Source organism: Ceratosolen solmsi, unplaced genomic scaffold (assembly GCF_000503995.2).
Source record: "Ceratosolen solmsi marchali unplaced genomic scaffold, CerSol_1.0 scaffold11, whole genome shotgun sequence".
Classification (NCBI taxonomy): domain Eukaryota; kingdom Metazoa; phylum Arthropoda; class Insecta; order Hymenoptera; family Agaonidae; genus Ceratosolen; species Ceratosolen solmsi.
In genome coordinates, this window is record NW_011948416.1 from 3072870 (window position 1) to 3093313 (window position 20444).

The 20444-nt window shown below is 29.7% G+C and overlaps 2 protein-coding genes across 3 annotated transcripts in view; one reads left to right on the top strand and one right to left on the bottom strand.

The window, feature by feature from the left end:
* The first annotated feature begins 378 nt into the window (after window positions 1-378).
* On the top strand, window positions 379-4763 carry HisRS (histidine--tRNA ligase). 2 transcript variants are annotated; one of them, XM_011495701.1, is made up of 6 exons: window positions 627-703; window positions 2494-2625; window positions 2706-2918; window positions 3000-3221; window positions 3341-3842; window positions 4198-4763. In XM_011495701.1, exons 2-6 carry the CDS (start codon window positions 2554-2556, stop codon window positions 4686-4688), a joined length of 1500 nt encoding a protein of 499 aa, XP_011494003.1. In that variant the 5' UTR covers window positions 627-703; window positions 2494-2553; the 3' UTR covers window positions 4689-4763. The 2 variants fall into 2 exon arrangements, with proteins under 2 accessions (XP_011494000.1, XP_011494003.1); XM_011495698.1 differs by lacking the exon at window positions 2494-2625 and having other exon boundaries at window positions 379-703.
* A 5194-nt stretch (window positions 4764-9957) lies between these two features.
* Ork1 (open rectifier K[+] channel 1) overlaps window positions 9958-20444 on the bottom strand; it is a 35476-nt gene continuing 24989 nt past the window's right edge. The window contains exons 4-10 of the mRNA XM_011496066.1: window positions 16441-16703; window positions 15622-15777; window positions 14929-15186; window positions 13609-13978; window positions 12888-13411; window positions 11329-11758; window positions 9958-10926 (exon numbers count right to left, since the gene is read on the bottom strand). Of these exons, the coding sequence (XP_011494368.1) occupies window positions 10016-10926; window positions 11329-11758; window positions 12888-13411; window positions 13609-13978; window positions 14929-15186; window positions 15622-15777; window positions 16441-16703 (2912 nt within the window). The 3' untranslated portion in view covers window positions 9958-10015. The remainder of the gene's footprint in view (window positions 10927-11328; window positions 11759-12887; window positions 13412-13608; window positions 13979-14928; window positions 15187-15621; window positions 15778-16440; window positions 16704-20444) is intronic.

A 20444-nucleotide genomic window follows, 5' to 3' on the forward strand; every position in this document is an offset into this window, starting at 1 on the left:
TCAACATTTGCTTTAAATTACTAAATATTGATTTTTTTTTTTTTTTTTTTTTTTTGTAATATTGTTTTACATTTTTTTGTTTATATCCTGGAAAAATTTGACTTGCTAAGTAAAGTAATTATTTACGGCACCATAAAAGATCTCCAGCCGTAAAGAAACGTACGTTCGTATGTAAGCAAAAAAAAAAGTGACAATTAAGTGATCGTAATTTAAGGTAATCTCGACCAACAGTAAGTACCATTAAAGACCTAAATTTCAATCAATGAACAACTTAATATAACAATTTGATTCAATAATTTGTGCATTCATAGTTACGCGCTCCCCCCTCCCCGCGCTCCTCACACAATGTATAATGTATATAATGTAAAAGCATGCCTACTCTTTTCCTCGCGGATGCGTGACTTTCTTGTCTCCTTACACTTTTGCCGTTACACGATTTGCTTCGATGTAGCAATCCCCTCCTTCCGACAGTCGACGCTTGTTCGCGCGGCAAATTGCTGCTTCGTTGCGTTTGAAAGTCAAGCCTCCGATGGGTCGAACGTTCACTCACTCGGTCGGCCTAACCTTTTCTACAGTCTGCTGATTTGCTTAACAATTTGAGACTGACGACTCATCGTTACATATGGGAAGCCTGCAGGAGATGATCCAAAATCAGGGCGATTTGGTGCGAAAACTTAAAAGCGCCAAAGCCGATGCAGCCCAGGTACGTACGACCGTATGGCATCGCGAGACCGTATTTTCTCTTCGGTTCGCGACAGCAGGAGAATAGCACGTGGAGAAGCGGAATATTTCCCTTTGCTTTCTAATTGAGCGTTCCTGCTTTCTTTTCTCTCTCTTTACGATCCAATCTTTAAAGTTAAATCGAGCGATCTGGTCGGTTTTTTCCTACTACCGTCCATTATTTGTTACAATAAGTAGTCCACCTAATTTTCATAGTTTTACGTTTTCTATATTGGCTTCGATTTTTTAATTAATAAAATCTTCTATTGCTGTAATGGGAATGAGTGCGCGTAGACTTTTATATGGCCGGCAAGATGAACGATTTATGAACGATTTATGAACGATTTTATATTACTTATTTTATATTACTTAACTTATACTCGCATTCCCAAAATATTCTATATAAATTGTATATAAATTCAAGTTCAAATCATAAATAAATAAATTTACAAAGACTTTAAGCATTCAACGTGGTCACTGATTACTTGTAGCTTCATTTTTTTATCAACTTTTTATACTTTGTGAAATCTACTACCCAAACTATAGAAATAGACTATGAATTGTTTCATCATCTTTCTTCAATCGAACATTTATCACACTTTATATCTACTAATATAAATTATGCTATTATCTTATAAGTGATAATTTTATAAAAATAACATTAATTTTAATGGATACTACTTTGAAGGTTCAATGTAAATTGTTTAAATTTGTAATATTTCTATGAAATATATTTTATTCGCTATTTGATTCTATACAAAATATATTTTATAATAATACTGTTAATTTTTATAAACGCTACTTGGAAATTTAACCTTGTCAGATTTGTAAAAGTAAATCAGCATATTAAATTGAAATAGTTTCGTGAATTGGTTCGTTGCAATTAATCAGAAATAGAAGATTTGTATATCAAAAAATTAAATATTGCAATATAATTATTATGATGTTGAAAAGGTTATATTCATATCGATTATTGGTTGAATCTATTGAAGAATATTATTTACATTAGCTATAGAATTATAAGAATTTTTCATTATATTTTGTCAAATATTTATATATGTAGTTTGAGAAATATATATTTCTGAAAATTTATAATGCAGATAAACAATCAAATAAAAAAATAAAGTAAAAATGTCAATGAGTCAATAGATACGTATACCATTGAAAACTTTAAAATGATCTTAAATTTAAATTAAATTTAAACTTAAATTTAAATCAAATTGTAATAATAAAAATAGTTGCTATTATAAATGATTTTGGTTTGAAAGATGATATCAATATTTCAAAAGTTTTATTCCATGAAAATGTACAAATACTTTCTGACTAAAAAAGTTAATAATTTGATAGCAATTAAAGTAGATCATTGCAAATTTGTTAATAACGATTTAGATAAAAAGATGAGGCAGTAATTGCATTCTTACAGTACTGCCACAGATATTTTAAACCTATTCTGATAATAATAGCATAAATACTTCTTAGATTAAATGTTCGATTTAATACTTTCGCACTTGTAATAAAATCTGAATTTAACGTATACAAATAATATGTATATTTGCCTGTGCCTATCCGAATACCTCTATTATATACATATTAAATACAAATAATTATATTAAAGTGCCAATATAAGATTCAATTTGAACAAATCTCTGAAATGAAAAGCTATATATATATATGCAACTAAGAGCTTAATTAATAAGTTGAAATATTAATTATGTGTCTGTGGCAGTAGTATACTGGAGCGCTAACTTAAATATTATCTGGTGTTTTACGTAGTTTAATAATCAACATTGAGGTGGATTTAGTCTTTCATGTGACTCCATTCGTTCTTTCGCCATGCTACAACTGATATTTACAAATCGTATACTTGCTACCCGTTATTACACGACTGTAGTCGCTACTACTCAGGTACGCGTATCTACATGTCGTCGGTTATAATTAAATAATATATGTAATAAAGCAGCCTTTAATCCATGTATCTTTTTCAGATACAAAAAGAAGTTTCAAAACTTCTAGAACTGAAAACTCAACTAAGTGACGAAAATGTTGGTTCAAAAAAACATTTACTTAAAACACCAAAGGGAACAAGAGACTATAATCCTGAACAAATGGCACTACGATTATCCGTTATGGATAAAATTGTCTCTATTTTTAAGAAACATGGAGCTGAATCCATAGATACTCCAATATTTGAATTGAAAGTAAGAATTTTATTATCAATTTCATTTTCGAATAACAAACTTTAATTATAGAATTTATTTGACCATAATTATCATTTGTAGGATGTATTAACAGGAAAATATGGAGAAGATTCAAAACTTATTTACGATCTAAAAGATCAGGGTGGAGAAATTCTTGCTTTGAGATATGATTTAACTGTGCCTTTTGCCAGATATTTAGCAATGAATAAAATAACTAACATTAAGAGATACCACATTGCTAAAGTATATAGAAGGGATAATCCTGCAATGACAAAAGGACGGTACAGAGAATTTTGTCAATGTGTAAGTATAACAATGATTTAACATCGAAGAGATAAAATTTTTATAAATATAATAAATAAAATTAAATAAAATAGTACTTTTGTCAATTAATGTTTTAATAAATTTATTATAAATTTTAGGATTTTGATATTGCTGGACAATATGATCCAATGTTACCAGATTCGGAATGCTTACGCATAATTTATGAGACATTGAAATCTCTAGATTTAGAATCTTTTAATATAAAAGTGAATCACCGTTGCTTACTAGATGGAATATTTGCAGCATGTGGGGTTCCTCAAGAAAAATTTAGAAATATATGCTCGTCTGTTGACAAACTCGATAAGACTCCATGGGAAGAGGTACGAAAAGAAATGACTGGAGAAAAAGAATTGAAAGAAAGTGTAGCTGACAGAATTGGTACCTATGTATCGCAAAATGGAGGTAAAAATCTTATTGAAGAATTGAGAAAAAATGAAGAGCTAATGAAGCAACCTTCCGCTGTACAAGGACTTGATGCCATGGAGCTTCTTTGGAAATACTGTGAACTATACCAAATTTCGGATAAAGTAACTTTTGATCTTAGTTTAGCCCGAGGTCTTGACTACTACACAGGTGTTATTTTTGAAGCAGTATTAACTGGTAAAAATTTTTGTAATTGTTCACTTAAATTCTATGTTTATCGTCAAAATAAATTTACTTCATAATCAAAATGCATTAACAATCCAAATGAAATTTTTATTTTGAGTTTGCAAATGTTTTTAAAAAATGAAAGAAATGAGAGAAATTTGTGAAATTTGTGAAATTTACTTTTAAACTGTAGAAAATTTAGTATGCGTACTCATTTATATCTATATATGATGATTATAAATTTCAAACAATGATGTTCGTAAAAAGCGTAAAGAAAACTCATTAATTAAAATTAACGTGTCAGTTATAGAATTATATGTCAATCATAATCATAATCAAAAATAAAATTTTGTTTCTGTTTTTCCAGGTGACAATGTTGGCGTTGGTAGCATTGCAGGCGGCGGTCGCTACGACAATCTTGTCGGCATGTTCGATGTCAAAAATAGAAACGTCCCATGCGTGGGAATGTCTCTTGGGATCGAGCGCATCTTCAGTGTCCTGGAGATGTCTATAGCTAATCGAGGCAAGAAAACACGCACGACCGAAGTTGAGGTCTACGTTGCTACGGCCCAGAAAAACCTCCACGAAGAGAGAATACGCATCCTAACTGAACTTTGGGAGGCGAACATCAAAGCCGAACAATCATACAAGAAAAATCCGAAACTTCTCGTGCAATTGCAACATTGTGAAGATCATGGCATACCACTAGCAATTATCATTGGTGAGGGTGAACTCAAAAGGGGTGAGGTCACACTTCGAACTGTGAAATCAAGGGAAGAGACTACAGTGCCTAGAGAAAATCTTGTTGAAGAATTAAAAAACCGAATTAGCAGTCTTGAATTAAGCGCTGAATACTAAATAATTTCTTAATTACCATTGACACTTCTTAGATACATAAACTACGGACATTTTTAAAACTTTTTTCAAAACCGCTTGCATAATTACAATATTTATAAAATGAAAATAATATTTCATAAACCTTGTTGCCACAATCTTGTTTATATTTATTAATTTTCATTTTCTCGTAATTTAATTTTATAACTAATATTAATTAATTAAAAACTATTTAATACTAATTATAATAAAAATATTAATATATTGATATTCTTATTAAAATCTAGATAAATTCACAAATTTTACATAAAATATTTGTACACTACAAATTTATCTACATTTATCTGTTTAAAATTAACGTTTTGTAATTATTAAAAATATTATTTTTATATAACTTTGAATAAGCTAATTTGAAAATGAATTGATGGAAATATTTATTTAAAAAATCCGATAAATGTAAATATATATTTAAAAGTAAGACGTTTTATTAGAAAAATTAATTAACGTTTTTTTTTTTTTTTATAAATATTTGCTATTTGTACTGAAAAATCAAAAACGTTCAAATATAGATAATTAGTATATTAAATTATTTTTATATTATTTTGGATAATGTTTCTTAGTTGTGTCATTTGTAATAATTATTGAAAAAATTCTAAAATTAAAAAGGTTACAAACTTTAAGTTTAAAATAAAAAAATTATTTTTTTAAATAAGACAATATTTATAGAGATTATATTTAGCATGCGTATGGATATATTCCAACAGTAAATGTAGTTTTACTATATTTCTATTTATTAACAATTAATATTTAATGAAAAATATGAAAATAATAGAAATAGACAGGTTTTATTTATACAGATTAAATCGTTACTTTACAATGTAACAAGAAAAAAAAGTTACATATATTTGCAACAAAGTGAATCAAATACTTTATTAGAATTAACGTTCTTAATTTATTTTGTATATTTTTTATCAAATAACTCCCAAATTTATCTATTTTGATACATACTACACATTCATTCGAATAGCTAATGTTTAGTATATTTATTTGATTCATTTTGTACAATAATATCGTAATAATTCACTTTCAGAGATAATATTAAATTTAATGAAATGTTGTTATATTATTTATTTCTAATTATTTATTTCTTAATTTTGCAAATAATAAAACAAATTCAGTATTTGTCATCTTAAATATAATCTCTACTAGTTTTAAAAATAAATATTTTAACATTCTGTCTAATTTGTTAACCTCCATAAATATTTGTTTACACTAAGATCCGCAAATAGTACATTGGTTGAAATACTTTTTGTAAATATATTTTTCGACACCAAACTGCTTTTTAACAAAATAAAAGAAGTGTTTATTTCCTACAGTGCAATAACAATTGTATTTAGTTTTCGCCGTGCGAGAAAAATAAATTTAAAGCACTAAGTTTACTTTATGTAACGAAATATTCGGATTTACTCACAATTTCAATATATCCTCGCTCCTAAGATCTTATTTACTACATCACATTTAAAGTAATTTTTTGATCTGACGGAAAAGCAATCCAAAGATGATTTTGACAGCAATTAGTGAGTCTCGATCGATTTTGAAAAATCGTATATACTTATAATGGAGAATAAAGTTTTTCTTAATAAAATTAAGTGATGAGTTTATGTGTCTGTAATGTAAATTCATTTATCAAAATACCAGTATATTATGTACAACCATTTGTAAGTTATAGCGTCATTTATTAATTTTTAAACTAATATAACTCAATATCGAGAGAATATTGCATAATAACTGTATTTTTAATAGTCGTTTTTATACCGTTTGACTAACTTTGATCATTTTTCATAATTCCCTCGTAATTCGTGAAAAACCAATAAGTCTCATTATTTGTTGCATTGGTAATTAGTGCAAAATAAACAAAATTTGTAAACTTAAATTAATATGGATACTAACTTTATAAAAATGAAGAATTGACGAGTTTTTTTTTTTATTATTTTTTTTTTTTTTTCATTTTCTGTCCCATTTACTCTTTCTCATTTATGCATACTGTTACACACACACACAGACACAGACACTGTTTTACTAAACAAAATTAATCGCTACTAATGTATATGAAATTGTTTCTTCCATTACAACAGCATATATTTTACATCCCATTCATTATTTCCTCACGTTCATTTACTATTACGTTCTCAAAATTATATTCAACCTATATATAACCAAAAATAATCATCATTACCTGACCAGATTTCACTTCTATATTATAATACGTAAATACTCTACTCATTTACAATCCAATATATATAGAATGGATAATAAAAAAAACTGTAAACTAAAGTAATGATGAACCACCGGAATTACAGATATATCCAGAAGAAAAAAAATGTAAATTTATTAAATAACTAAAATATTACAACTACAGCTCATTTTATCATTTAATAAAATCTTATTTCTCTCAAAGTTAACTGTAAATTTTCAATTATCTAGTATAAGATAAGATTATGAAAAATTTATTTAAAACAATAAACGAAATTTGATGTTACATATATTGAAAAATTGCTTAAAATTAAAACAGCTCATATATTTACTCAACATTGATTATTTTAACGTAGAGATAAAATGTTCATTCATAAATATTTTCAAAATAATTTTACAGTATTGGGATTACATACAATATCTTTGATTGCCTTTGATAATGAAGAGAAATCATTATCTCGTATTAATCATTTTATAAGGTTTCAGACAGGCTCGCGTTTTAATTTTTATTAGTTTAGTTGAGAAACAAGTTAAGTCTTCGAATGAAATAGAAACGCATGTAACTCAATTAGCAATAATAGCCATTTAAATTGTTCAATAAAATTTTTATTTCGGTAGACCAATCAACATTAATAGACAAAAATGTACATTTTATTCTTTTAAATGTTGTTATTTTTATATGCTAAATATTTGGACTTTGCTGCACATAATCTTTTACACCTTAGTTATTGTAATATAAAATTTTTGCTACATAGAAAAAAATGAAGTAAATGTTTTACTTTAACACACCCAGAGTAGCAAACATGACGTGCTAAGCTATAATTATTTATGTATCAATAAATTAGTTAAATATATCGTAAAGCAAAAGAATGCTAAACCTAACTATCTTCATAATCTCTTAGATTATTCTATCATGATGGTGAAATAAACAAAATTTTCTATAATGTTTTAAACAATATTGTACAAAATATTCATCTTTAATTGTTGCCAGTCTACTTTCTCAATATTGATCAATATTTTGCTATTGATATGCTCTCGTTTCACGTATTTGCGAATAATACTACTACTAATAATACTAATAATAATAACAACAACAACAATAATAATAATAATAATAGTAATATTAATAATAAATATCCAATTGTATTTTATATTATTTTTCCTATTTTTTTATTGTTAAAATTATGTGAGACTTTCAGAATGTCTGTTATAGCTGTTAATGCTATAATTAAAACAAGTGTAAAAATATTCTTGATATTAAAATTTCGATTGTTGCAATAAATTTATTGTCTTTGTATAATACTTTCCATTTAATTACAAATTAAGGTTGAACATTTCGTCAAGTATACATATAAAATTATTTACAATATTCAGGACGAATTATACTTTCATAGTGACTATTCAATCATATTTCTTACACGAATTCGCTTTCAATTTGTATGAACGTACACTTTTCTTAATTAGTAATTATAGATTTATAAATGATTTTCCTTCGCGTTAAAAATCAATAATAAAAAGCGATTGTTATTAATTTAAAAGAAAAAAAAAAGACTTATGACAATTGGTTTACGTACGTTAAAAAAAAAAAAAAAAAAAAAAATTACAATAATTGAATAGTCACGTTAAACCTTAAATAATAGTAACTAATTTAAAACAAAAAAAAAAAAAAATAAACAAATACCTAACTCGTACCTGCCGAGTACTGCTTAAAGTAATTAAGGCTCGCAGTGCTATCACAGTATAATTATTCAGTATATGATTGAAATTGTCATTCGCTAGCAGTGTTTATTTCTCTTGCTATAGATATTTAATAAATCTAAAAACAGGTAATTCTATCGCTTGTACGCGCTTTAAAATTTCACAAGAGAATTATTACACTTTGCCGGAAAGGATTTGTGTATCTTGTAAATATGCAATATATATATATATACTATAGCGCACGTCTTGATTCATTCAAAACGCAAAAAGTAATTTAAATACTCTGCAGTTTTTTCGATAGAATAATAAATACTTTGTAACCTTCGATTATAGTTAAAACAGTTTCAAAAATTCTGTAAATATTTTTTTATAAATATTGTCATCGTTTAGAACTCTATAATAAAGTAATTGTTTTGATAATCTTGAATTATTAAAATTTTATTTCATAAATTATAGATATTCGATACGCAAGTTTACAGATAAATTTTAGAAATTAATATTTTTAATAAGAATTTATTGTCCTGTAACATAAGTTTCCTTTTAAAAGTATGCTAAGCTATTTAATTAATTGCATTACTATTGATATTATCAATGATATCATTGATATAACATGAATGTGTAATTGATTTCAAAACACGAAGAAGTGATTTATTAAAGCGATTTATCAACCAAAAAATTAAAAAATTAGTATTTAAACTTTTTTAAATTTTTAAACCTTTTCTTTTAGGTTTTAATCACTATTTTATCTATGGTATACTTTATACAAATTTGTATTTAATAAATATAAACTAATGAAGGAAAAGAAATATTAACGACTCTTTTTCGTACTAAAAAAATATTTACACTTTTTTTTAAACACACTAATATTACTTATAAAACATGAAACACAGTTTTATTCTACACGTAACAGACAATATACTCGAATCATATCCAATTCAAAATATATACAAAATATAAAAAAAAAAGCTCATTTTTAAAATATTTGATTATAAAATATTATTTAACTTCGACTGCAACTAGTTAAAAATATCATTTAGGCCTAAATACAAACTCACATTACATTTTTCTCGTGTACATATTTTAAAGCTCGGATATTAATTTAAAAACCGTTTTTCTTGTCCAACCGTGAAAACTGTATTAATTTAAAGCAAAAACTTCTACATAACACGCCATTTCCAATAGATCTCAATTGCAGGATCTACGATGCTCAGGTGTGAAGAAACGGAACAAAAAAAAAAAAAAAAAAAAAAAAAAAAAAAAAAAAAAAAAAAAAAAAAAAAAAAAAAAAAAAAAAAAAAAAAAAAAAAAAATAATAATAAAAAAAAAATGAAATAAAATAAAACAAAAATAAATAAAAAATAAAAATACTTGATCGTACAAAATCGTCATTGACTCGTCAATTACTTTTCTACAGAGGAATATGCAGTATCTATGCCAAATATATCCGGCACATCAATCTTCACTTCCTGGGTCAGTGTCACTGGATGACGTTCGACAAATGCCTCGGCAACAGTTTCCACCGGTTGTCTCTTCCTTTCATCCGTAAACGAAGCTAAAGACTCGGGACTCATCTTGTCACATGACTTGGCTCCTGTCTTTTTCCCCCTCTCGAACGTGGCCGTTGTCGACTCGCCCAGCGAGTCCATCCAAGGCTCGATTGATAAGGTAGGGATGGTTATGCTGCCAGCTAATTGCTGCTCGACTCTCAAGGACATGCTACCGATATTCCCTTCGGACATATTCACGACAGGACCACTGTTGACCGAGGACAACTTCCCGGTCGCTCCATCCGACTCTTTAATCATGGCCGTCAGAATGTCGTCGTTCGCACTTAGGGGAGCAACTCGACTCTCCTTGTCGATCTCGAAATTGTCACTCCCTGGGAAATCCCACTTATCATCGTCATCGTCATCGTTCTCATCGTGGCTCGTAATTTTCCAGGTCGCCGTTCCCCTACCGCGCTCATTTATACTATCTTTGGAGCTTTTCCTGCTGCTGCTCTTGGAGGAACCTTGGCTCGTTCTATTGACCGACTCCTTATCCAGCGATTTGGATGAATAACTCGAGCTCTTGGAAGAGACGGACTCGATGTCGCTATTATAGCGCCTAAGAGTCCTGGGTGCAGCGAACAATAGCGCGCCCCGTTCCTGATCCCGGTGTCGAGCATCCGGAGATTGCTGCTGGAATTCGCTTTTCGTTCTCGAAAGATCGGGCGACACGATCGTCACCGTCTTCTGCGTGGACGTCAACTTTTGACCTTGGACAGACGTGACAGTTCGCGCATTATCGTGTAATGCCAGCGGACTAATACCTGCAATCATCGCATTATTTAAATAGAAGCCCTAATTGCTTGAAAAATGCAGGCCTGAGATTTTCCAATGGTCGCTTTGCATATTCTTAAAACATAAAAACGTAAAAACACACAAACTTTAATGTATTTTTTAGAATTTTTGATACTATTTAATTCGATACATTATTTAAAAATGCACGTTTTTTATTTATAAATTATTATATCTTTGTGTGCTTGAATTTTACGTTAGAATAATTAGAATATAACGATACTTGACTACTTTGCATTACCAAGCAAAATTATTAGTTATTATTTTATCATCAATTCCAAATGAGTGCAAAAAAAAAATGAATATTTTCATTTTACCGTTCGAGCAGAGTTATAAAAAAATCCGGGTGAAAGAAAATAAAGAAGAGAACTTACCAATCCGATGCTCGGACTCTTCCGAGTGTACGTCGCTGAGACTGAAAGCTCTGACCCTGCGCTGTGCGTTCTTCTGGCTGATCTGGCGCTGCAAGAGTCCGGCTCTCCACCTAGGCATAGGCTTCAGCAGTTGGGCGGTTGATGCAGCGGTGGCGGCGGCGGCGGCGGCGGCGGCGACAGCAGCGGTGGTAGTTGAGGTGGCGATGGCGGCAGTAGCGGTCGCGGGTGACGCGGCCGGGGCAGGGGGTACGCCAATCTGCGCCGGCCTTAGAGAGAAACGCCTGTTGCTACCACTGGTGACCGGGACGGCAACCGGTGTCGAAGCACCCGGAGCCCCTTCCATCTGCACTAGTGGTTTTTTCGGGCAGTCGAGGGTAAAGTGCTCACTCGTGTAAGGTGGCGGGCTCTGCTCGTCCACCTGCGCTTGACCCTGTCGCGTAAGCACGAATGCCTTTGTAATAATCGATTATAGTAATGGAAGAATGAGCTTATGCAAGACTTTGCCACGACTGTTTCATATTATTAATTTACATTTTATGTAGTCTCTTTGTTATTTGTATGGCGCCTTACTATCTATCATTGGTATAAAAAATGACTTTATGCGAGTAATTAATAAGTGCACTATAAATATGTGTATTAAAATGTACTATATATATATATATATATTAAAATTCATAAATAATTACTTTGAATCGCTAATTTTTTAGCTTTGAGGCAGCAATTTTAATAACAATTTTTAATAAGAATAAGGATACTAGAAGGCTACTTGAAAATTGCAAAGCAATGTATGGCGATTGAAATGGAACAGTATTTATAAGTAAATTCTGTCATTTAGTCTTCAGGTGTCTCTTAAACGATAAGTCGCTTTTAACAATACACAATGACTATCATTTTTTGAGACAATCTTCAAGGAATTAAATATAAAAACACATGAATAAAACAATGCATGCTCTCTACTATGTTATACGCATAAATAAGTCAATAAATTATTTATTGAATGCTTTTTTACATAGATGTGAGTAAAAAGTAATAAAACGTATGATAATTTCATATATTTAAGTATTTATTTTGTAGATAAAAAAATATAAATAATTCCATGTTTCGTTTATCATGAAAAAAAAATCTTAATTATTGATTTCTAGCAGAATAAATTGTTGGCATTGAGTCAATTATTTGTGCAAGACTGAGCCGACTTGACTGGCTTAAATAAATATAAAAATTATTGCAAGTCTATGCTATATTTATGTACAAATAATATTATAAATTACACGTAAAGACATTATTTCGATACTCAAAAATACAGAGAATAAGATGTTTCTGTAAATCAAAATTGTACAGCTATATTCGTGTCATTAAATAAATACTTAGCTTTTGGCAATATTTAAATGCACGCATTTCTCAAAAAGATTTTATCCGTCAGTTTAAAATTTTAATATAGAATATTTAATAATGAGTCGAACGAAGAATTGTGAAAATTATTGAAATTGTATATATATATCGAACTATCAATAATTATATTATGTATGTGAATGGGTAACAAAATAGGATAAACAACTCACGGTGTTGTAAGAGTAGTGTGACGACGGGATAACGGGCCTAAGGGAAAATCGCCTGCTGGCTCTGGGAATTTGTTGCGAGCCCTGAGTCGCCCTCCGTTGATACATCGGAGTCGAGGTACTGGAGCTCTCGGCTGTCCTGAGGGAGAGTCGTCTGGCCAGTGCCCGGGTTCCGGCGACGCTCGTCACAGTGTTCTGCTGGCTCTGACTATGACCCATCGGCGGTGAGAACAACGCCAGAAGGCTCGGCAACTTGGGCGGTGTCAGAGAGGCCGTGCCAAGCTTACGCTGGGGCTGGGACTGGGGCTGAGTCTGGGGCTGAGTCTGGGCCTGTATCTGAGCCTGAGTGGGTCTCCGTAGTCCGGAGAACTCGTCCGGTACCGCTCCGACCCGCGTGTGCAGTGCAGTCAGAGCGCGTAGCAGATCCGCGAGAGAAGTCTCCTCCAGGAGACTGCCACCCGTGTGCGTGAAATACGGCCGCGAATACGAATAACGACGCTCCATGCCATCCGCACCAACGTTCCGACCTGCGTATATCGCAATGCCCATAAATATCACATGATCAAACATCCCAATGAATGAGGCGAGTGCCTCGAACTCACTCGAACTAAGGGCGTTGACTTTTTTGCGGTATTAGCGTGGTTCGAGCAAATTTCACGATTGGAGGAACGTTAATGAACATTAAGGGAGGATAGAATATGCTGCGCGAAGTCGCAAGACTTACCACCGGGTGTCTGTGGTTGCGATGCCGACTCCCTCTCCTCGTTAGCTGCAGCCTCGAAGTCATTGATCGAGCTCGTCCGCTCAGCTTGGGACTTCCTGACATTGAGCTGCCTCAGCCAACGTGGCAACAGCGTCTTTTGCACGGACTTGGGTAGGCCCAGTCCGAAGGAGAGAAAGCGCGATCTCCCGCCCTGCTCCTTGCGTGCCCTCATCATCTCCTGGATCTTACTGGAAGCCGCGGGTCCGGACCAGGTCCACTCGCACGCGCTCGGTTGCGGGAACATCTCGGGACGCTCGAGCCGTACCTCACTGGAGGCTCGGGAACGTGGTCTTGGCGAGTCCGCCCCAAGCTTCCACCTGAGGTCGTTATTCTGAATATGAAGACACGTTTAAGGAATTAGATGGTGCTCGATTGCCTGAAGATCGAAGCACTTTGGCACGAAACTTGCTTGGGGAATCGAGACTAATAAACGTGCTTTTTAATGCCAACTTATTCATATTTGTTTATTTATATTATTAATGGAGTTCTTTGTGCAACGGTCAATCTGTTATACAACAACTTGACACTGCAAGTTATCGCCCTCTTTACCAATGCTTGTTGTACAAAATACTATTAAAGCGATATGTTCATTTTTATTATTATCAATTTTCATAATTGAAAATTTTTAAATTCTATTTTCTAATATTACGAGTATTGAAATCTACACGTATCGTTCAATTATATATGACAGAGCTTGACAGGCTTTGACAGAAATTTGATTATTTTTCGCTTTATGCATCATTAATTTCTCATATATATATATATATATATATATATATATATATATATATTAATTACTTTTAAATAAATTTAAAGATTTAACATGAAGAATTTGTCAATTTGTAGTTTAATAACTATACTCGGATTGATGTATTGGGTAATATTAAAAATTATTTTGTTTATTTTATGTTCCGATCCAAGAAATATGATAAAAAAAAAATATATATATATATATATATATATACACACACATTAAATAAAGTTAATAAAATAATGTTAAAATTTACTTTAAATAAATCGATAATTTACGTATTTACCTTGTTTTTACTCTTCAAAACTACATAAATTAGTTTATAAACTAATCTTAAATTCGTACTTGCGATTCTTTTTTTACAGCCGATAGTTCCCCTCGGGTACAATTCTCACATTTTAAATCATCACTTAAAGAAAAACGATTTGCAAGACAAATGGCAGCTCCGTCCTTTGTAATATTAGACGCTTCACTTTCAATCGCATTAAATAAAAATCACGATATTTCTTCACGATGAAAGAGCAACTTACCGGATTCCAAGGTGATGCTTCACTCGCCAATATCTCCTTCTCGCTGAATCCTTGCACGCCAGCGGTCACGCCGATCTTCTCCGTCGGGTCAACGATGGTCGTCTCCTCATCATCCGGTGGTGGCGGTATGTAGCCGAGGATGTTGACGAGGCGAGCCAGAAGTTCAGCCGGTTGAACCATCGCGTGGGTGGCAAAGGTCGCGTGCTTATCGATGCGCTGGAGATCCGTTTCGGAGACAACGCGCGCTACCTGCGCCTCCTGATAGTCAAGTCATTAGTTAGACAGGAAATGTCGAAACTAGTCCTTATCGATTTATATGTTTTTCGGATATGGTCGTATAATTTTTAATTTGTAGTTTTTAGTATCATTTATCATTTTATGTTAAAATGTGCGAGAGGATGGTCCTTTGGGGGGGGGGGGGTATTATAAGGAAATTAATCATAAAATTTATAGGAAATTTGTTGATAATGTCGTAGGCTGATTGTCTCGAGGCGCATATTATTAATACGGTAATTAATGTTCATGCTCAGTGAATGCACTAAACGCTCGAGTAATTGTAAAATGAATTAAACGAATAATAGTTGCATGAAAATGTGGGGCAAATCACACGAAACGACTACAGCATGTTATTTAATTTAAAAATTGAAACGATTGTATTTGCTAGATAAATGAAGCAAATTGAATTGTACGAACCATAGGAACGACTTCGCTATTCGCTCGACGTCGTGGGTGTGGAGGCGTCGGTGGCTCAAGGCCGCCGTAAACCAATTCTCGTAAATCAGGAAAACTACTGCTACTTGGAAAGTGAGGCGGAGGCGTATCGTAATCGTACTGATCCATGTATACCCTCTGTAAGCATTATAGTACACATAATTAGCATTTTACAAAATAACGCATGCATAGATTTTATGTGATAATAAATGTATAAACTAAAATTATTATATATTAATTGATCTTTTTTTTCTTTTTTTTTTTTTCAAGTCATAGGAAAAATACATATAAATCAAAATTTTAGTAATAATTTATCTATTAATGCGTGAGAATGAGCATATATATATATATATATATACTTATAGAAACAGGCAGATAAATAAACTATTGACATATTGTTTTTAAATTTTCAACGATAAAAACAATGATGGCAATGTTAATAGGTGTTGCAATTAAAAAATATTTTTCCATTCATCGTTGTTATTGTGTAGCAATATTATAATTTCCTCTAATCGTATTAATCTTATAATTTGATTATTTATTTATAAAAGAATTTATTAAACTTGAAATATATCTTTTTTCCAAATTACATATGCGATATAATGAATATCGATTGATACCAGTGATCATATTTACAATTATTAAAAGAAATTTATTCTAATAAATATTAAAGAGCAACTTAAATACAACAATAGCAAAGTCCATTTGTGAGTTATCAACTGTTTTAATAATTATATCATCATAAATTTGATAATATAAAGATAAAAGTGAAAAGAAAACAAGTTTTTTAATTGAAATTACCTTGACTTTAGAGAGTTGAAGTTCATTGAATACCCTTCTGAGGTAATTGACATCTTCATTGAATTCGTTCCAAATTTTGCTCTGCGTGTGCTTAAGCTTAACGGCAAGCTTGTGTTCGAGTCTGGCGATTTTTTTACTAGTCATACCACGACCAATGAATGTCATAATCATGACAATGTATCCCAAGCCGAAAGAGATCCAACAGATTAGAAATGTCTTGTAAAGGCCAAACCAAATACCATTACCTTTTGTGTTATCCTGACCTAAATGATGTAAATATTTTATAAAGCTGACATGCTAAATTAAGATTGTTTTTTCATTTGAATTTTAACAACTCGTGTCATAATAAATTTGATAAAAGTTGTAGGTCACTTTTGACTCCAAAACCATTTATCGTAGTAAGAAAGAAGCGTTAACTTCTTCAATAGTTTGCAAATCATTAAAAGATTCAGTAACAAAAAAAAAAAAAAAAAAAAAAAAATCGTTCGATAGACCTAACGTGCAATTTAACGTGCAGTTTATTATTTGAAAATACATAATTAGACAAAAAAAAATTACATGTAAATTTATAATAAAACAGTAAAGATACTAAACAATAGCTCAGCAAAATATATAACAAAATTAACGTAATATAATATTTTAATATAACAAATAAAGTTTTTCACAATTATGAACAATATTTGAAATTTCAATTGCGCTTCTTACATAGATTCAAAAGCTTTTTGAGCTTAAGAGAAGAGGCATGCATTAAATCACCATAATTTTATTAATTATATTCCAGAATTTACAATATATAGTCGTAATGAAATTTAATAAAATTTATTCCCAAATATGCATTGTAAATATATACATAGAAATATAAATAACTTTAAAACATTTACACCTCAGGACATGATAGAATTTTGAAATACATAATAACTAAATCTCTTTTCTTAATTTACTAAATCAGATCTTTCAACAATAAGATAAATATAAATTAAGTACTTTTTTTCTATAGTACAAAATTTAATATTAAAAGCTCAAATAGATCGCTAAAGAAATACATCTAATAATAAATAAATGGGAAATTTTTTAAAAAAATCAAATTATTTAAAAGATTATATGAATAGTGATAGGAAAAACCTATATTGAAGTAAAATAAATCTTCCTTATACACATAATTTTACAAAGAAAAAATTCTATTTTATAATACATCAAGCACATGTGTGTGTGTGTGTGTGTGTGTGTGTATTTTGGTGTACTTAATTAAACTTGGTGCTTGCTAAAAATTCATTATAAATATCTACACATGTAAGTATATGAGTGCATCTGATCATGCATATTACAAGGTCCAAATAAGAATAATTTTATAAATAATTTTCAACTTTACTTACATTCGGAAATCTGCCTTTCCTGGAAAGCGTGAACGAACAGATTATATTTATTATTCATTAGTGCAGCCCTCATTAAATCATACGAGCGTTTAGGTTAAAAATAGATGAAAATAGATGAGTTTATATTCAAAAGACTATATGCTGGATTTTTTTCAACCCAAATCTAGACATATGTTATAATTATTTTCTTTAAAAGCCATAATAATAATTTATTATTTATTATAGAAATTGATTTTTTCCTATAATGTATTATAATTTAACATTTAATTATTTATCAGTTTTTGTTTTATCTTCCTTATAAGTATAAAGTTGGATTGCAATAAAAAGCGATTATCGCAATATGATATGATATCTAACATAAAAACTATAAAAAAATTCTTTATTAGAAGGGCTGCCTATACGTTTTACATACAAAAAATCTTATGCATATATCGTCAATAACGAGACTTGGAACTTTTACGATTCAAATCTTAATTTTGAATTGTATTTAGCAGAAGATCTCGATAGAAATGAGATTAGTTCATGTCATTGCAAAAAATATTTCTTCTAAAGGAAAAATAACTCAATTACTTTAATCGTTATATAGTTATATTATTTAAATCAATCTCACATGTATTTTAATCATGGAATATTCAACATGAAATATTAATTTAATGTTTGAGTTATGTTAACTTCGTAATTAATATTTACTTATAAAATAAAATTATTTAAAAAATTTGTATTTCATTTTATAATCTGTAATTTAATAGCTTACCATTTTCAAAATAAATTTGAGTATATATAAAGATAGTTTTATACTATCGGTTTTCTAGATACGCAGTTTCAAGCAGTGAGTTTCATCAACCTAATACTAAAACGAATAATTCCGCCTCAATACGTGATAGTTTTACCTATTTTGGACGGCAACCTTTGTATTCAGCATAAAAACAGACAAACAAACGAATTTAAGGCAAACAATAAATTTAATCTAAAAAATCATAAAGTTTTATTCTTTCATATAGCAACAAGTTTTAAATAAAAATCTTCCGACTGGCCTAATTGGTATGAAAAACATATATTCACATTCTTATATATTATATGCTCAACATAATATGTTCATTGTTTTAAATTTTATATCAATGATGAAATGAAGAATATAACTATTTGTTTAACTTTATTCTAATATAAATTCCATTGTGCAATTATCAATGATTTTATCATAGTATTATCGGATGCTACATTGGTATTAGTAACCCAATTGTAGTAGCTTGAATGTCAGAATTTTTTTTTCACATATAAAATTATGCATGAAGTTTAATTTAAACATTAGTACAGTAAAAATTAGCAGTATCATAAACATTTCTTAATAAAAATTTATGATAATTTATAAAATTGCTGTTACAACTTATTCATGATATATACTTTCTTTTATTTACATATTTATTTAATTTTTTTACACATTTTTAAAATAATGTTCTAAAATAAAACGTTATAAAAAAAGTTTTGAAATTATTACATTCATTTTATTTGATTCATGTGCATATTTTAAAATAATATACACAGCCCATTTATAATGAAATTGAATTTTTAAATATAAATAAAGTGCAAGTGTTCAGCCTCATTGCATACAGAAAAAGTATCAAGATTTCAAGGTTATAAAATCGAAAACGTAAATAATATGCATTCACTGACACGTACAAGCGGCACGTTCGGTATTACTGTAAAATGCGAAAACATTAATAACACATATTAATACATATGTTCAGGAATTATCTTACATAATGTTTAATATTTTAAATACAAAATAGCCACATTATTTATTATTACAATGATTGGCGCCTCGACCTTTTATACAGCAAAATGTATATTATTTCACACCTATAGTTTGTTATTCAAAAAGAATTTTCAAGATTAAATAAATATTATTATCCGTCTATAATCCATCAGTTATTAATAATAGATCTATACAACAAAATTTTAATATTAATTTGATCTTAAGCAATTATAAAATATAATGGAATGTTTTCATTAAAGATGGAAGGTTACTATCTAAGAATCAAAACTAGTATAAATGTAAATAAACAGATAATTATCAACACTATTCAAAATATTAAATCGATGATTTAAACATAATGACATTAAAGTGTGTTAATTTGCATTATAACACGAATAAAATTATTGTTTTCAATTTGTCTATTTTTAAATTCTTTTATTTTACAATGTTGGTAACGAGATCAGTCAAATCACTTATAGATTTCCTCTAAGGACGTATGAATAATTAATATTTTATCTTTTTATATTAAGCCTATAATGTTGAGCTTATAGTAATATTATTATAAACTTAAATTTTCTGAATTAGGCACGTATTTAATTATATCTTAAAAAATGATTGTATAATTTGAATTTAATAGATACCCTTTAAATTTTATATTCTTTAATGATGCTTCTTTAAAAAATGAAAAATAATAAAATTAATCTCATGCTAATTAATTGATTAAATATTTAACACGTTCGATTTAAATTTAATTAACAATTAAATTTGCAAATAATTTAATTAATCAAAATAAGAAATATTCACAAATGCAGGAATCCATCCATATAATATTAATAAAATTAAAAATAAAAACTAATTAAATAAATATTTAGCTCGAT

Excerpts from the sequence above, each read along its gene's own strand:
- HisRS (XM_011495698.1), top strand. The coding sequence starts at position 623 with ATGGGAAGCCTGCAGGAGATGATCCAAAATCAGGGCGATTTGGTGCGA. Across the intron at positions 704-2,705 it reads CCAAAGCCGATGCAGCCCAG|ATACAAAAAGAAGTTTCAAA; the intron begins GTACGTACGACC and ends TATCTTTTTCAG. Across the intron at positions 2,919-2,999 it reads CTCCAATATTTGAATTGAAA|GATGTATTAACAGGAAAATA; the intron begins GTAAGAATTTTA and ends TATCATTTGTAG.